We start from the raw sequence: 16,387 nt of genomic DNA on the forward strand, positions 1-16,387 counted from the left end.
CCTCTGGTACTTGTGGTTTGGTGACTGTAACCCAGTCATTTATCTTCTCAGCATCCTACTCAGCTGTTAACTATGTACATGTTGCTGGTATACTTCACTGGAGCACGTTTCCATGCAGAATTCCCCATATTAACGAAATCAGAGATCCAGGCCAGATTTCTATGAAAAGAACAAAGTTATTGTTTACAGTCAAGATCCACTGTGAATTTGATGAATGCTTACTTTATCTAAAATTAAAATATACTGTCTCTTACCAATTTCAGTAGTTTGGGTTGTTGTTGGGTTTTTTTCTTTTTTTTTAAGTATGTGAATTCATATATCCTTCAGAGAACTGAAAAACGTGGAAGTCAAGGATTTGGGCACTTACCTGGATATAGAAACTCTCTCAATCTCTCCTTTATCCTCATCATTCTCTACTTTACATTTCCATTACATAGATCTTATTCTCCTATTCTCCCTAGCAAATAAAACTTCTCAAGGGCAGAGATTATATTATGTCATCTCTTCAGCACACAGCCTTGCATATAGCAGGTGCCTAATAAGTGACTGTGGGATTCATATATCTGTTCTCTTGAAAACTCTGTGTATGCTGACAGTTCCCAAACCTATATGGAATAGGGATACGATTGGATCTATGATTCCATTGTCCTAGGTGAAGAAACTGCCTCTACCAATGCAGACAGGAATCTTGTCTCCAATTTACAGTCTTAGCAATCTTTGTGGACCACTGAGTGATGGTTAATTGTTGTGTAGTCATTTCCAGTTGTGTCTGATTCTTCATGACCCCATTTGGGGTTTTCTTGGCAGAGATACTAGAATGGCTTGCCATTTCCTTCTCCAGCTCATTTTACAAATGAGGAAACTGAGGCAGGCAGTTTGCCCAGGATCACCTAGCTAGTAAGTGTCTAAGGCTAGATTTGAACTCAGAAAGGCAAGTCTTCTTTGATGTTCCCAGGTGAAAGCCTCTCCTTCCTCACATTTTCCGAGAATCCTCTGTCTTAATCTCTCCTTTGCCTGCTTATGTTCCCTGCCTTATGTTTATTCTGGTTTGTACGTATGGGTTGTATGCTTCTCTTGCCAATTAATTTCTCCCTTTAATATCCCAAGGCAAGGACCTGTGCTATTTTAAAAATATTTTCACAGTGCTTTGTACATAGTAGGCATTTAGTTGATTATTTAATTATTAATTATTATATAATTAATTATTAATTTATTGATTCATTAATGAATTAATAAAGGAAAATAATTATAGTTACTGCATTGGGATACTAGACAGGTTTCTCAATCAACACAAGCTCAGATTCCGCTTTTCAATCTTCAGATTTAGTCATAGGATATGGATTTAGATCTAGAAGGAGCCTTAGAGGCCTTTAAGTACAAAATCTTTATTTTGTGGCTAAAGAAAATAAGTTTCAGGCAGTATAAATAACTTGCCCCAAGTCATACAGTACTAAGTGACTCAGATGAGATTTGAACCTATATCCTTCAGATTCAGGTCCGTTACTCTCTCCATTATGACATGCTGCCTCTCAGTCTGTAAATATTATACTCCTAATTCAATGTAAGGCTTGTATGTTAGGCAGTAAATATTGTCAAGGATATTAAGTAAAGATCACAGTCCTCCTTCATTGTATTTATTTTCTACGGAATCCATTTCCAAGTTTATTTTGTTATTGTTGTTTGTTCATTGCAGTCATGCACAGCTTTTTGTGACCCCATTTGGTGTTTTCCTGGCAAAGATGCTAGAGTGGTTTGCCATTTGCTTCTCTAACTCATTTGACAGATGAGGAAATTGAGGCAAACCAGGTTTAAGTGACTTACCCAAGGTGACACAGCTAGTAAGTATCAGAGGCCTGTTTTAAACACAGGTCTTCTGACTCCAGGTCCACTTTTCTATCCTTTGTGCCACACTAAATTTATTCTAGGCATTGCTAATTTTAAAGCATCCAGTGTGATTTATTGTCAAATAGAATTTTCCCGAGTCCTTGCACTAGGAAATAATTTAGGAGACTTGAATTCCAAATTCAATTCTGCTGTCAGCTCTGACTCTAAGTTAGATACTCACCTATAAAATAGATATTATGGCTAAATTCCTATAGGAGAGCTCAGGCAGATCCTCTTTGCTCCCCTGTCAGCTCATAGCTCATTTCTTTTATTTCATTTGCTTATTCTAAACCAAGTCCTAGTAGACTCTGTTTCTTTTAAATCATTTTACCAGCTGCCATACACCATCTGACCATTTCCTTCTATAAGCAACCCTCTAGGGACAGCATCCCCAGGCAGTCACCAAGTATTGGTGCCTAATAGCATATGGTCATCAGTACTGAGCAGTACTTCTCTCCTCTTGCCAAACTGTGAGAGTGTAAGAATTCATAGTAATTCCACTGCCCATACATGAGGATATAGGATAGGACTCAGTGTGTTAAACACTTTTATCATTGTGATACACAGGAAATATCACCTTAAAAGCCCCCCCCCACACACACACACAGTATTTGTGAGTGTTGCTGCTTACAATCACTATATTGGGTTGTGGTGTAAATTATGTTTATCTCTGTTCTGAGCCCCCAGCTACCCACGAGGTGGTATTTCCTTAACTAACAACTACTTGTCTTGTTTCAGCATTTCGAAGTTTGAGGAAAGATGCTGCTTTTTATATGTGCTTCACAACTCGGATGATTTTCAAATTTATTTCTGTACAGAACTTCACTGCAAAAAGTACGTATTAGTCATCATCTTGAAGGGGGAAAAAATTAAGTTACCTGATTATTATTTTCTTTTAATGAATGAATGTGCCATCTCTGTTGAGAGTTCCCAGCTGTGTAAATTCTTTGTATAAGTTAATACTACCTAATTAGGTTCTTTTTTTATCAGCCATTTAATCTTTGGTGCCCTTTAATAGATCAAACTTTATGTGGAAGAATAATTCTTCCCACAGGGATAATATTAATTTGAGCTTCATTGGTTAGTTTATAGATTTTATCTCATTTTAAATGCAATCACTGTAATTTTTGATTACCACAGTTGTCTTTCCTAAATTCTCTTGTATAAACATTCATTTTCTTACATTAATGAGACAGAACATTGATGTAGGTAATTTTTTAAAAAATCATTTCTTTTTTATTCTGTAACAAGTGGTATATAATTTTCCCCGGCAGATTTACCCTCCTAAAACATGTTTTGCTTAGACAGGTAGCTAAAATAGTGTCTATTTCCTGATCATACAGTGACTGAATATGTGTAAGGAATAGAAGCTGTATAGTAGAAGTCAATTGACTTAAAAATTTATGGTAAAAAACTCACATGTAGGTTATCAGTAGATTTGACTGCACAACTAATATAATAGTTGTAATCATATTTGCTTACATATACATATGTATAGATTTTAAGACATGATTCCTAAGTGTAGCATTATTTTAAATCTCATATAGCTACAAAATTTGTAGGAAATTTAGCAAATTTATTAGTATCTTTTATTAATTTATAGAAAGATTTATTTATTTGTTGGAAATTTTATGTATTTCCTACTTTATGCTAAATTAATATAAACTATATAAGAAATCAGCAAATTTGCTAATTATAGTTCTGTCTACATTTCAATTCTAAAGGCTAATTATTTGTTTAAGACATAAGAAAGGAAATGCAAAGGAACTTCTTAGATTCAGATACTTTTTCATTTACTGATGACTGATCAAAGCAGAAACCCTTTGATTAGAACAACTTTAAAATAAAAGTATGTTCAGTAAAAGTGCATGTGTTAATTGTTCTTGACTCCTGTGGAAATTATTTGGTTTAAGTGACATATTCATGAACACATAAAATTTTACATGAGATAGATAATCAATCATGATGAATTAATTTTAAAGTCAACCTCAATGAAACTTTGGTGCTTTCATTCTATTCTTACTCTTGATTAAATGCTATTTCTTTTGCATTTTCCAAAAGCCAAAACTCATTGCTGACATCAAAGAATGCTTTGATAGAAACTAGGTTTCAGATCTTTATTCTCTATGTGGGAGGGAAAATCCATCTAAAGATATGTTTAAGTGAAAAGCAAATTAATTCACTTGTTGGGTATTAGTAGTTTTGGGTTTGATTTTGTTATTGTTTTTCACAGAAAATATTAAGGATATATACAGAGAGTGCTCTCTTCTCCCCTCCTCATCTGACATCACTAAGATAGCTTTTCCCCCTATTTTCTGCTTCACTACAGTCTGAGAGAGGACAGCTAGGTGGCACAGTGAATAGAGTGGCAGGCCTGGAGTCAGAAAGACTCATGTTCCTAAATTCAAATCCAGCCTCCAACACTTACTAGCTGTGTGACCCTGGACAAGTCACCTAATCCTGTTTGCCTTAGTTTCCTCATCTATAAAAATGAGCTGGAAAAGGAAATGACAAACTACTCTAGCATCTTTACTGAGAAAAACCCAAATGGGGTCATGAAGAGTTGGGCACAAATGAAAATCTGGACAACAGCAATTGGAGATGATCAGGCCAAATGCATCCTTGATCTCATGCCTTCCCATCTCCTCCAGCAGATTGTTCCTATAATGATTCCCACTCTTTCATCTTCATTATTTCTCCATTACCTACAAAAATGTCCCAGTCTTCCTTGTTCTTTAAAAATGACACCAAAAAACCCTTGTATGATGTGACCATACCACCAGTTATCATGGTATGAGGCCCCTCCCCTTCTCAGCTGAACTCACTGAGAAAATCATCTGTGCTAGATGCTTCCCTCCCTCTCTTTTCACTGTCTTCTTTTTTCACTTGTGGTTTTTGGTTTTTTTCGTTTACATCATTTATTTCCCCAAGATTTGAGTTACAAATTTTCTCCCCATCTTTCCCCTACCCACCACCCCAAAACAGAGATCCCACTGTATACCCCCTCCCCCAGTCTGCTCTCTTCTATATCCTCCCCCCATTTCCCCTCTGACTTTCTGATAGGGCAAGATGGATCTCCATACCCCAGTTCCTGTATATCTTATTTCCCAGTTGCATGTAAAATAATAATAATAATAATAATTTTTAAACATTTGATTTTAAAACATTTAATTCTAGATTCTTTCCCTTCCTCCCTCATCACCCACCCTTACTGGGAAGATAAGCAATTCAATATATATTGTACATGTGTAGCTACGTAAAACATTTCCATAGTGGATATACTGTGAAAGACTGACTTTATTTCCCTCCATCCTGTCCCGCCCCCCCCCACTTGTTCTATTCTCTATTTTGACCCTGTCCCTTTTCAAAAGTGTGTGCTTCTAACTACCCTACCCACAACCTGCCCTCCCCTTCATCATCCCTCCTCTCATCCCCTTCCCCCCTACTCTCCTATGGGGCAAGATACACAATTTAGTGTGTGTGTCGTTCCCTCCCGAAGCCAAATTCAATGAGAGTAAGCCTGACCCATCCCCTTTTGCCTTCCTGTTCTTCCCCTCCATTGTAACAGTTATCCTTTGCCTCTTCTATATGAGATAAGTTACCCCATTCTGTCTCTCCCTATCTCCTTTCATTATATTCCTATCTCACCTCTCAATTTCACCTTTTAAGTATTATCCCTTCCTATTCAAATGATCCTGTGCCCTCTGTCTATGTATACCCATACACATATATACAAACACCCACATATGTATTTACCCTCCTATATATATGTGTGTGTGTATACATTTATATTCCCTTCAACTATCCTCATACTGAGAAAAGTTTCATAAGTTACAATGATTGTTTTTCTATGTAGGCATGTAAATAGTTCAACTTTGATAAATTCCTTATGCTTTCTTTTCCCTGTTTACCTTCTCATGCTTTTCTTGCTTCTTATATTTTAATGTCAAATTTTCTATTCAACTCTGGTTTTTTCATCAAGAATGCTTGAAAGTCCTCTATTTCTTTGAATGACCATATTTTCCCCTGAAACATGATGCTCAGTTTTGCTGAACAGGTGATTCTTGATTTTAATCCCAGCTCCTTTGATCTCCAGAATGTCATATTTCAAGCTCTTCGATCCCTTAATGTAGAAGCTGCTAAATCCTGTGTTATCCTGATTGTGTTTCCACAATATTCAAATTGTTTCTTCTTGGCTGCTTGTAATATTTTCTTCTTCATCTGGGAACTCCTGAACCTGGCTATAACATTTCTAGGAGTCTTCTTTTGGGGATCTTTTTCAAGAGGTGAACAGTGAATTTTCTCAATTTCTATTTTGTTCTCTGGTTCTAAAACATCAGGGCAATTTTCCTTGACAATTTCTTGAAGGGTGATCTTTTTTTGATCATGGCTTTCAGGTAGTCCAATAATTTTTAAATTATCTCTCCTGGATCTGTTTTCCAGGTCAATGGTTTTTTCCAGTGAGTTATTTCACATTGCCTTCTATTTTTTTTTCATTTGTTTGGATCTGTTTAATAGTATCTTGATTTCTCATAAAGTCATTAGCTTCCATTTGCTCCAGTCTATTTCTGAAGAAATTATTCTCTTCAGTGAGCTTTTGAAATTCCTTTTCCATCTGGCAAATTCAGCTTTTTAAGGCATTCTTTTCCTCATTGGCTTTTCGAGACTATTTTGCCATTTGAGTTAATCTATTTTTAATGTGTTATTTTCTTCAGTCATGTTGTTGACTCTCTTTTCATGATTTTCTTGCACCGTTCTCATTTCTCTTCCCAATTTTTATCCCACTTCTCTTACTTGATTTTCAAAATCCTTCTTGAGCTCCTCCATAGCCTGTAACCATGTTTTTCTTGGAAGCTTTTGGTTCAGGAGTTCTGACTTCGTTGTCTTCCTCCCATTCCATGTTTTTATCCTTTTTGTCCCCAAAAATGAATTTAAAATTGGATTGCAGTGCTTGCTTTGCTTTCTTTGCTTGCTCATGTTACAATTCAATTACTTGACTTTGAGCTTTTTGCCACAGTAAAACTCTGCTTCCAGAGTGGAGAGCTTTGTCCCAAATTGCTTGGGTTTTTGCAGCTGCTGGAGCTATTAGGAGGGCACCATCTCTACAGCCCCCACACTCTCTAGCTCACTGGTCACACAGGACCACCACCCAAGACTGCGATCTATATCCAGGCAGGTTAAAGCAAGAGTGGTTATCCTCTGAATATTTGCTTGGCCCCTCTACAATCCACAGGCCAGGAGCTCTTAAGCAGCCACGTGGAGGTGGCTGCAGGGCTGCCACACCTCCACCACTTCTAGCTCCAGGGTCAGGGGACAGACCACACCTCCATCCTCCCCCCCCCCCCCCCCCCCCCCCCCCCCCCCCCCCCCCCCCCCGCCCCCGCCCCAGTTCCAACAGAGTTCTACACTGACCTCTAATTCTTTGGCATTTATGGGTTGATAATTCTGGAAACCACCACTGCTGCTGGTGATCCACTCTCCCAAAGTTTGCTCCAGGGTTGGAGCTGCCCTCCAGCTAAAACCACAGGCTCACACAGGGCTGGGCTCTGCCCCCAGCACGCTGCAATGAACCTTTCCTGTTCACCTGCCTGGCTGCCTTCAGCAGGAGATTTGTTTCTTTGTGGGTTCTGCAGCTCTAAAATTTGTTTAGAAACATATTTTATGGGTATTCGAGGTGGTCATGGGGAAAGCTCACTGAGTTTTCTTGCTTCTACACAGCCATCTTGGCTCCACCCCTCTTTTCACTGTCTTCTAAACTCTCTGCAGTCTAGCTTCTGACCTCGTCACTCAGCTGCAACTGCCTGCTCTAAAGGTAGCAATGCTCTCTTAATTTCCAAGTCTGATGGTCTTTTTTCTGTCCTCATACCACTTGACATCTCTAAAGCATTTGGCCTTGCTAACTACCTTCTTTTCCTGGATATCTATTCTTCTCTTTATTTTCATGACACTGCTCTCCCCTGGTTCTCATATCTGTCTGACTGCTCTTCGGTCTCCATTGCTGAATCTTCATCCATTTCCTATCCCTGGGTCCCCTTCTCTTTCTGAACTGTACTTTTTATTTGGTGATCTCCTCATTTCCCATGAGTTGTTATCATCTTTATAGAAATGATTCTTAGATATGTATATTCATTCTTAATTTATACCCTAGAGGTTCAGCAAGGTGGCGCAGTGGATAGATCACCTGGCCTGGAGTCATGAAGACCTGAGTTCCAGTCCAGCCTCAGACACTTACTAGTAGTGCAAGTCACTTAACCCCCATTTGCCTCAGTTCATCTTCTGTAAACTGATCTGGAGAAGAAAATGGCAAACCACTTCAATAGCTTTGCCAAGAAAACCCCAAATGGAATCACGAAGAGCTAGAAACTACTGAAGAACAAAAATTTATCTCCTGTGGTCCAGCATTTAACTCTATATCCCTTTGGGACACATCAAACTAGATGCTGCTCAGTCTTCTCAAATTCAGCATGTCAAAAACAGAGCTAATTATCTTCCCACTCCAAACTCATCCCCCCTTCCTAAGTTCCATCTTACTATTGAGGCCACCACGATACTCAGATCCACAGTCTTAATGTCATACTTGACCCTTCATCCTCGTTCACCACACAATTCAAACTATTTGCCAAATCTTGTAGTTTCTACCTTTATAACACCTCTGATCTGTGTTCCATTCTCTCCTCTGATGCTGTTATCACCCCAGTTAAGGCCTTTATCACTTCTCACTTGGACTATTGCAATAGTTTTTAAACTGATTTCCCAACCCCCAGTCTCTCTCCATTCCAGTCTATTCTCCATTCAGCCATCAAGATGATTTTTCTAAAATGAAATATTTCTAAAATTCATCCCCTAGCTGAAGTGGCTCTATACTACCTCCAGGATTAAATGTAAAGTCCTGTGTTTGACTTTTAGAGATCTTCACAACCTGCCTCTTTTCTTGTACTTCACCCCTTTTCATTTACTCTGAAATCCATCTACTGCGGCTTCGTTTCAAGTCCTGCTCCCATCTCCATGTCTTTTCCCTGGCTTTCCATCATTCCTGGAATATTCGTGTCCCCCATGATTGCAACATTTTCTTCCTTGTCTCTGCTTCTTAGTTTCTTTGATTTCCTTCAAGACCTACCTCAAATGCCACCTTCTCTGAAGGCCTTTCGTCATCTCTCCTTGTGCTACGACCTTCCAATCTGAGATTACCTTCCATCCCCTTTGTGTGTATTTTGTCCATGCCATTTATTTACTTCTTGCCTCAGCTATTATAATGTGATTTCCTTGAGGGGAGGGGCCATATCTTTGCCCACCTTTGTATCCCTGGCATTTAGCACAGTGCCTATTCCATGGGCAAGTCTTTTGACTGATTGATTGCATTGTCTATATTGGTATCCTGTTTCTCCTTATCTCACTTTGTACCAGTTCAGATTAGTCTTCCTGCGATTCCACATTCTTCATCTTTAATCAATTGGCCTCTGATTCCAGTTCCTTGCTAATAAAAATACCACTGCTGTAAATCTTTTGGAATATATGGGGCATCTCTTTCTTTGGAAGTCTTAGACTTCCCCTTTGGGTATTTGACTAACTGTACGCCCTTGGACTCCAAAGGTATGGACATTTTAGTCATTTTATTAGCATAATTCCAGATAGCTTTCTGTAATGGTGAGACCAGTCCACAGCTCCACCAACAGTGTATCACTGTGCTTCTTTCTACAAGCCCTCCAATATTGAACCTGCCTATCTGCTGTCATCTTTAGCAATTTGCTGAGTGTGAGGTAAAATCTCCAAGTTCATTCACAACTTTAACTGATCTTGGATCTTTAGCCCTTTAGAGTTTCCTTCTTAATGAAAAATTTTCAGCGTTCTGTGAAGAATTACTCCTGATAGCGTAAAAATGGATGACCAAATGAAAGCAAGCCCAGTGCCAGATTCTGTGATACCTATGGTTTCCACCCTGCCAAGTTAGATAGCCCTTTAAGATTGATAATCTTCTTCCTCTCTTCATAATAGCTCAAGTGATTTAACAATTCTTGCTAGCTACAAAAAACCCTCCACTAGTCAATCAAAGAAGATTATTAATTTTATCTTAATTGGTCATTTTTCTGAATTGCATTTCTTCCTATGTGATGGACCATGCTGTCCTCAATAGTCTTTGCCAGAGAAGTTCCTAAGCAAAGCATGCTGTCTTAGAATGAGAAGTGACTCCTTATTTCATCTAGACCTCCTTACATGCCAATTTTCCTACATTCATTTTTGCTCTCTCACTCTGCCTTTTCTGAAACATGAAGAAGTAACCAGCACAGATCATCTATACCAGAAGATAATTCTTCATGTCATACCCCCATCTTTTTGTACACTATAAAACACTTCAGAATAAGGCTGTGTGTCATACTTTTGTGTAATATAAAATACTTTGGAATAAAGTGGTGATGTGGGAAATTTCAGCGAAAATCCTATAATGCAGAAGGAACTGTTAACTTTTGAAAATCGCATTTTCCTTGTTAAGCACAATATTAGCTATTTTTATGCACTAATGCCACATCATTTATTTTTATGTCTACATTTCCATTTTCATTTCAGGTTTTTTGAAATGGTGAATACTATTACTGAAGAGAAGGGGAAAAGTACAGAAGAAGGGGAATGTGATAGTGATTCCTTAGAGGTAATATTTAAATTTGTTTAGTTGTTAACTAAAGCTTCTCATTAATTGATATTTCTAAAGTTGGTATTTAAATCTCAACTAAACTGTTTGGAGGGGAAAAAATAAATCTTTCAAAAAAAAGTTGGGGTCAGCTAAGTGGCACAATGGATAAAGCACAGACCCTGGAGTCAGGAGAACCTGAGTTCAAATGTGGCTTAGTAGATACTTAGTAGCTGTGTGACACTGGGCAAGTCACTTAACCCTGACTGCCTCAAAAAAAAACCTGAAAGATTTTGGCAAATACTCTTCCCTTGCAAGTTTAAAATTAGCTTTACTCTTCTTCAGAAAATTCAAAAGACAGGACAAACACGGTGACCATTATAGGTTCCCAAAGCAGGTGATATTGCCCTCTGGGGGGGGGGGTGTGGACTGGAAAGATCCAGGGGGCAGTAATAGCCTCAGGTGCAATTGCAGGGAGTTAAATAAAAATAAGGGGACAGTGGAAGCATAAGGAAAAAAGAGAAGAGAATTTTGGAAAACCATTCATGCATGTTTCATCTGTGTATGACAGAGTTAAAGTTATAGTGATTACATTATTTTGCGAATAAACACACAAATTGCAAGTTATAATCCCTCACTGGTCAAGTCCGCCAACAGGTCTGAACAAGCAAGTGTTGACAGGCAAGCATGTTGTGCATTGTTGGGAAGTCCAGCATACATTGGCAAGAATATGTATGTGTGATGACTTGTTTACAATATGATACTATCCAGTTACATGATACAATATTGCATCATCAAAATTTCAGTACAGGAAAACCCTCACAAATTTACAGTAAATTATAAAATTTAAGATGCATCATTTAAAAATATGTTATATATTTTTTTGAAATGACAAATTTTTTAAAACCATTTAAGGATTAAAGAAAGTAGATTTCCAGGGGTGCACTGAGTAATTTTTTTTAAAAGGGGCTAAATAAATTTGGAAACCTCTGATCTAGATGGGTCTTTTTTGCATTATTTTAGTTTAATTTTGTATTAGATTTCTGAACTTTAGTAGAATGTAAGCTTCTTGAAAATAAACATTTTTTTTCTTTGATGATGTTTATACTTAAACATGACATACTTATATATTTAAACATAACACCTAGCACATAGTATATGTTTAAAAAATAATTGTTTGACTCTCATCTGATATGAAAAATTGAGAATGGTTCCTTGAAGAATACACACACAGAAAAGAGAGTTTCATTTCTTTAAGTTTCATCCAAATTTGAATGCCACAGTGGAATTCAAACAGATACATAGAGCTATATGATTGAGTGGAAACACATATTTTACTACTGGACAGTCTTCAGAATTTCCCTATGTTTCTATCGTTTGGAGCCATGACCCACTGTGAGGCAAATGCTTTGGAAAAGACTAATGAGGACTTTTAAGAAGTGTGGCATATTAACAACTAAGATTTTGGGCATTTGGGGAGGAAGTTAAAGTATTTTGAATGAGCAGCCTTTTCAGATAACTCAATTTAAGTCCCAAATGTAACACTTTCAAATTTTCAACAAGTTTCAAACGGATATCTTCTTAAAATGTATTTTATAGCTCCTAGGCTTTTTGAAATTGCAGAAGGGAGAGTAAAATGTGAGAGTGGGAGGTGGCTCATGCATATCATTGTACATGACAGTTACCACAATAGGCAGTGTGGTTTAGTGGAAACTTTATTAATTTTTTCCTCGGTTTTCAGAATTGTACTATGAGTCAAGTCATCTGTGTTTCAGTCCTGGCATTGCCACTGACCAGCTGGGCATTGCCACTGAACAGCTGTGGTCTTTGAGCAAGTCCCTTAATCATTCTGGATGCTATTGATTTCCTCATATATTAAATGAAAGGGCTTGATTATGCAATAAGCATCTCTTCCAATCACTAAACCTAATTATTTTTTTTTCTGAACTGTTGATGCAAAAGTAACACTGGGGAAAATGGACATTGGTCCTAGGCTGGATCTTAGAATTTGCATCATTGAGGAAAGTCCTCATGTCAGCTTTTTTTTTTGGGGGGGGGGGAAGTGTGAAGAAGGTCAAGGGGGAATAGAGAAGGAGTCATAGGAGTCCAGCCTTTTAGAGTTGGAAGAAGCTTCTGAAGTTGTCAAAGCCCTTCCCAGAAAAAGAAGGCTTTACTCTACAGCTTAGCTGACTCAGAATCATATATGATGGTCATTTGCTTCTCCCTCATAAAGACAGAATGAAGGGCATGCAGCTGTGTGATCTCTTAGGTATAGTAATTGGATTCCTTTCCTGCACAATTAATTATTGACTCAGAGGTTCAGCAGCCTTTTCTTGTTTGATTTTCTTGCCCTTCAGAAAAAAGTTCACTTTCACTGTTGTTATTGGGGCTTTTAGTTTTCCAGCAGCATTGTTTTTCCTGAATCGTGAGGACAGTGGACCCAAGACACCCCCTTGTTAACTTACATTATCTCTTCTGTATTTGCTTTATCTGTCTGTTGATGGGATATGGAGGGAGACTATACCCAGAAGGATACAGGAGCCAGACCTTGCTATGGTCAAATTGTTAAATTTTCTTTCAACATGAGCATTTAGACCTCAGAGATCTTGGCTACACATCAGGCCTTGATTTATTGCTTTGCTGATTGTCTTCAAGGCTTCTTAAACTTTTTCCACTTGTGACCCCTTCAGCGTTTCTTAAACTACAGGTCACATGACCCGCAGTTTAAGAAGTGTTGGAGACTTAAGAAAGTGTTCATAATGTAGACTTAAAAGCATGTGCATACCTTTTTGTTTTCTGGAGAACCTGGTTGTTAAACATTTACCACAACGTCCCCATATTGCTCTGTAAACATTGCTTGAGCTCAGCAAGAAGGGTCAAGGAATGATGTCATCAACAGATTTGAGGCCTGGTAACTGAAGGATAATTAATAATAATAATAATAAACATTGATATAATGCTTTAAGGTTTGTAAAGTGCTTTATATCCATTATCTCATTTATTATATTATATAATATCATATATTATATCCTTTGTGCTTCACAACAATCCTGACTGCCCCTCACCATTTCAAGAACTTGTGCAAGAATATTTTAGAGAAGTCATTTCTGCAAACAAGAAAACTGTGGCCCAAAGAATTTATAGATACCTGCTTCATTGTCAAAAAAGAAGGTGGCATTTCTGCTTTCAGGATACCAGGCTAGAATACTCATGTTTGACTTTGAACAGAATTCTAGGCACTGGCAACTTTGATAAAATGCATCATTTGTGAGACAAGGTTGAAATTCCTATGTAGAACTTGCATAAATCAACTCTCCTGAAATCTCTTTCAGTGATAACATTTCTTATTATGAACATCACCTAGCTATATAGGTTGCTTCAGTAAACATTGGCAGGTAAGTATATAATAATAACTCACAGTTATTAGTGCTTTAAGATCAACAGAGTGTTGGCCCCATGAATAGTACAAGTAGTATCATCCTCATTCTACAGAGGAGGAAGCTGAGGCCAAAAGAAGTGGTGATTTTAGGGGTGGCTAGGTGGCACAGCGAATAGAGCACTGGCCCTGGAGTCAGGAGGACCTGACTTCAAATCCGGCCTCAGACACTTGACACACTTATTAGCCATGTGACTTTGGGCAAGTCACTTAACCCCAATTGCCCTCCAAGAAGCAAAAAAAAAAAAGTGTTGATTTTACAAGAAGTAGTAACAGAGCCAGAATCTGAACACAGGCCTTCCAACTTCAAGGCTAGTATTCTTTCCATTACAGAATTCTGTTTTCCAAATGGTGGCAATATTCATCACCAGACCTTGTTCCCTTGGGTGAGTTTTATTTGATTTCTAACAATGGAATAGCTTAACTTTCCTCAAGTAATCCTAGGTTTTTCAAATACTCTTTCCCTGAAAGTACAAAAATATGATGAAATCATGCAAAAAAAAATTAACCCCCCCCAACCTTTTCCAGCTATCTAGGTATTAATTTGTGTCCTGTAAGCAGTGGACATTTGAAATCTCCTAAGGTGAATAAATATTCCAGTAATTGAACAATTTCTTTCATGAGAGCCTGAAATATTTGTATGTACTAGAACAGCTGACTCCAGACATTTTTTTTTCCATAAGTTTGATTCACCCAATTCCAGAAGGCATTTGATTCCCTGAAGCCTGTTAGAAAAGATGTCAAGCACCACCAAAATAGACCATCAGTTTTTTTAGTCAGCATGGTAGAACTTTTCAAAGGATAATAAACATGTTCAGAGATTAGTTCCTTTAAAAATCCACAGAATTCTTCTGAAAATTTATGATTTGTTGTTTTTTTAATCTACTACATCTAGCCTTCAATGGTGATGTCTCTGACCTGGCATGGCTATCCTTTGGATAATACACAAAGCTGGCCACTATAGATGCTAAACTCATGGATATGTTAGCAAGAATCAGGCTGATACTAACCTAAGAAAGTCATTTCATTTCAATGAGAAATTTCCTGAGAAGGTAATCTCATTTCAATGAACCTCTTCTAAGCCATTGTATTAGCAACCTCCCTAGCACACCCCATGGTCTGCTAGCATAGGTTCTTTGATCTGCTTTTCTAAAGGAAAGATAGCCTTAAAGGGGTCAGAAATCTTATTTTAATTACAGATAAGTAGAAAGAAGTGAATATCCAAGAAAGAATCTAATAGACAGGGCTCCAACTGTCTAAACAGAATAATACAACCACCTACATACACCACCAGACTGGAACACCAACATCTGAGTAATTGGGGGACTTTTAACAAACAAAGCTACTCAAAGTCCCATCCAGGGAATCAAAAGGTCCTTCTCATGAACGAGCCCCTAAAATAAAATGCCAACCTCCCACTATATATAGTTTTCAACTAATAGGCTTAGAGCCAGAAAGCATCACAACCCACATGGCTCAGTGCCTAATTAGTTCAGTATCAAAAGGTGTGAAAGCCTTCCTGCAAGCAAGCCTCCCCCTAATCAAATTCCTGCTTAGGCAGGTTCCACCCCCAGTGGACTCTATGTGACTCAGGAATTATCACAGCTGTGACTGAAATATCTGTGTACCTTTAGACCTGGGAACGTGGCTCATGTTCCAAGGGAAAAGGGAACACATGTGGTCACATAGACCTATTAATGGATGGGAAAGATCTTCATATTCTATTAACATTATAGCCATGAGGCCCTAGCTTTATAGTAGGAAGGAGCTCATAAGCTATTTTTTTCCCCTATAAATCCTGAAATTACCAGGAGGTTAGAGAAGATGCTAAGAACCTCCAACTTAGCCACCTTTTCCCAGTTTAAAAGGTCCATAAGCTACAAAAAGAGGTCTTTTAACACAGATTCCAGCCATACTTCTGTTCTCAATCCTTACTGGAAATAGCCATGGGAAGGAGGGTTTGTAATCATGACATTTGACCTGGGTAGATTTTGTGATTGACTAATGGATTTTATTCCTCCAGTTGGATATCACTAATTTAGGTGCTCTGATTTATCCCTGTAAATGGCATGGTGGGACTCCTAAGCTCTGGTTGATTTAGAATTTATAAAGAATTTAAATTTTTGCCTTTTCAGAGACTAGATATTGACATTACTATGTGCCCTCCCTATCCCTAGTGATAGGGTGATTTGGGGCAGAGACACCCAAGTCCTGTTCACCTTGATCCCTTGTACCTTGACTGAAGTTAATGCAGTCCCTACTAAAGTGATTAAAATTATAACTAATAGGATGGCATTTGGAAGAGAAGCTCTGGACAAGGACAACTTTAGCTAAACTAGCTGCAAAAGCTAGTCATGATTGACAAGATTAGAAGGGAATATCCAAGATTAATTTCTGGGAAAATATGAGTATTGAGAGAAAATCGGTAAATTAATTCTGTAATG

The 16,387-nt window shown here is 38.0% G+C and overlaps 1 protein-coding gene across 1 annotated transcript in view; it reads left to right on the top strand.

The window, feature by feature from the left end:
* Positions 1-16,387, top strand: part of MAP3K5 (mitogen-activated protein kinase kinase kinase 5) — a 292,350-nt gene that overhangs the window by 193,420 nt on the left and 82,543 nt on the right. The window contains exons 13-14 of the mRNA XM_069077285.1: positions 2,623-2,718; positions 10,447-10,528. Coding sequence (XP_068933386.1) covers positions 2,623-2,718; positions 10,447-10,528 — 178 coding nt within the window. The remainder of the gene's footprint in view (positions 1-2,622; positions 2,719-10,446; positions 10,529-16,387) is intronic.

The sequence above is a fragment of the Petaurus breviceps genome, unplaced genomic scaffold, assembly GCF_028583685.1.
Source record: "Petaurus breviceps papuanus isolate PSGF00001 unplaced genomic scaffold, PetGlider_PUasm1.0 90977, whole genome shotgun sequence".
In the NCBI taxonomy this organism is placed as follows: domain Eukaryota; kingdom Metazoa; phylum Chordata; class Mammalia; order Diprotodontia; family Petauridae; genus Petaurus; species Petaurus breviceps.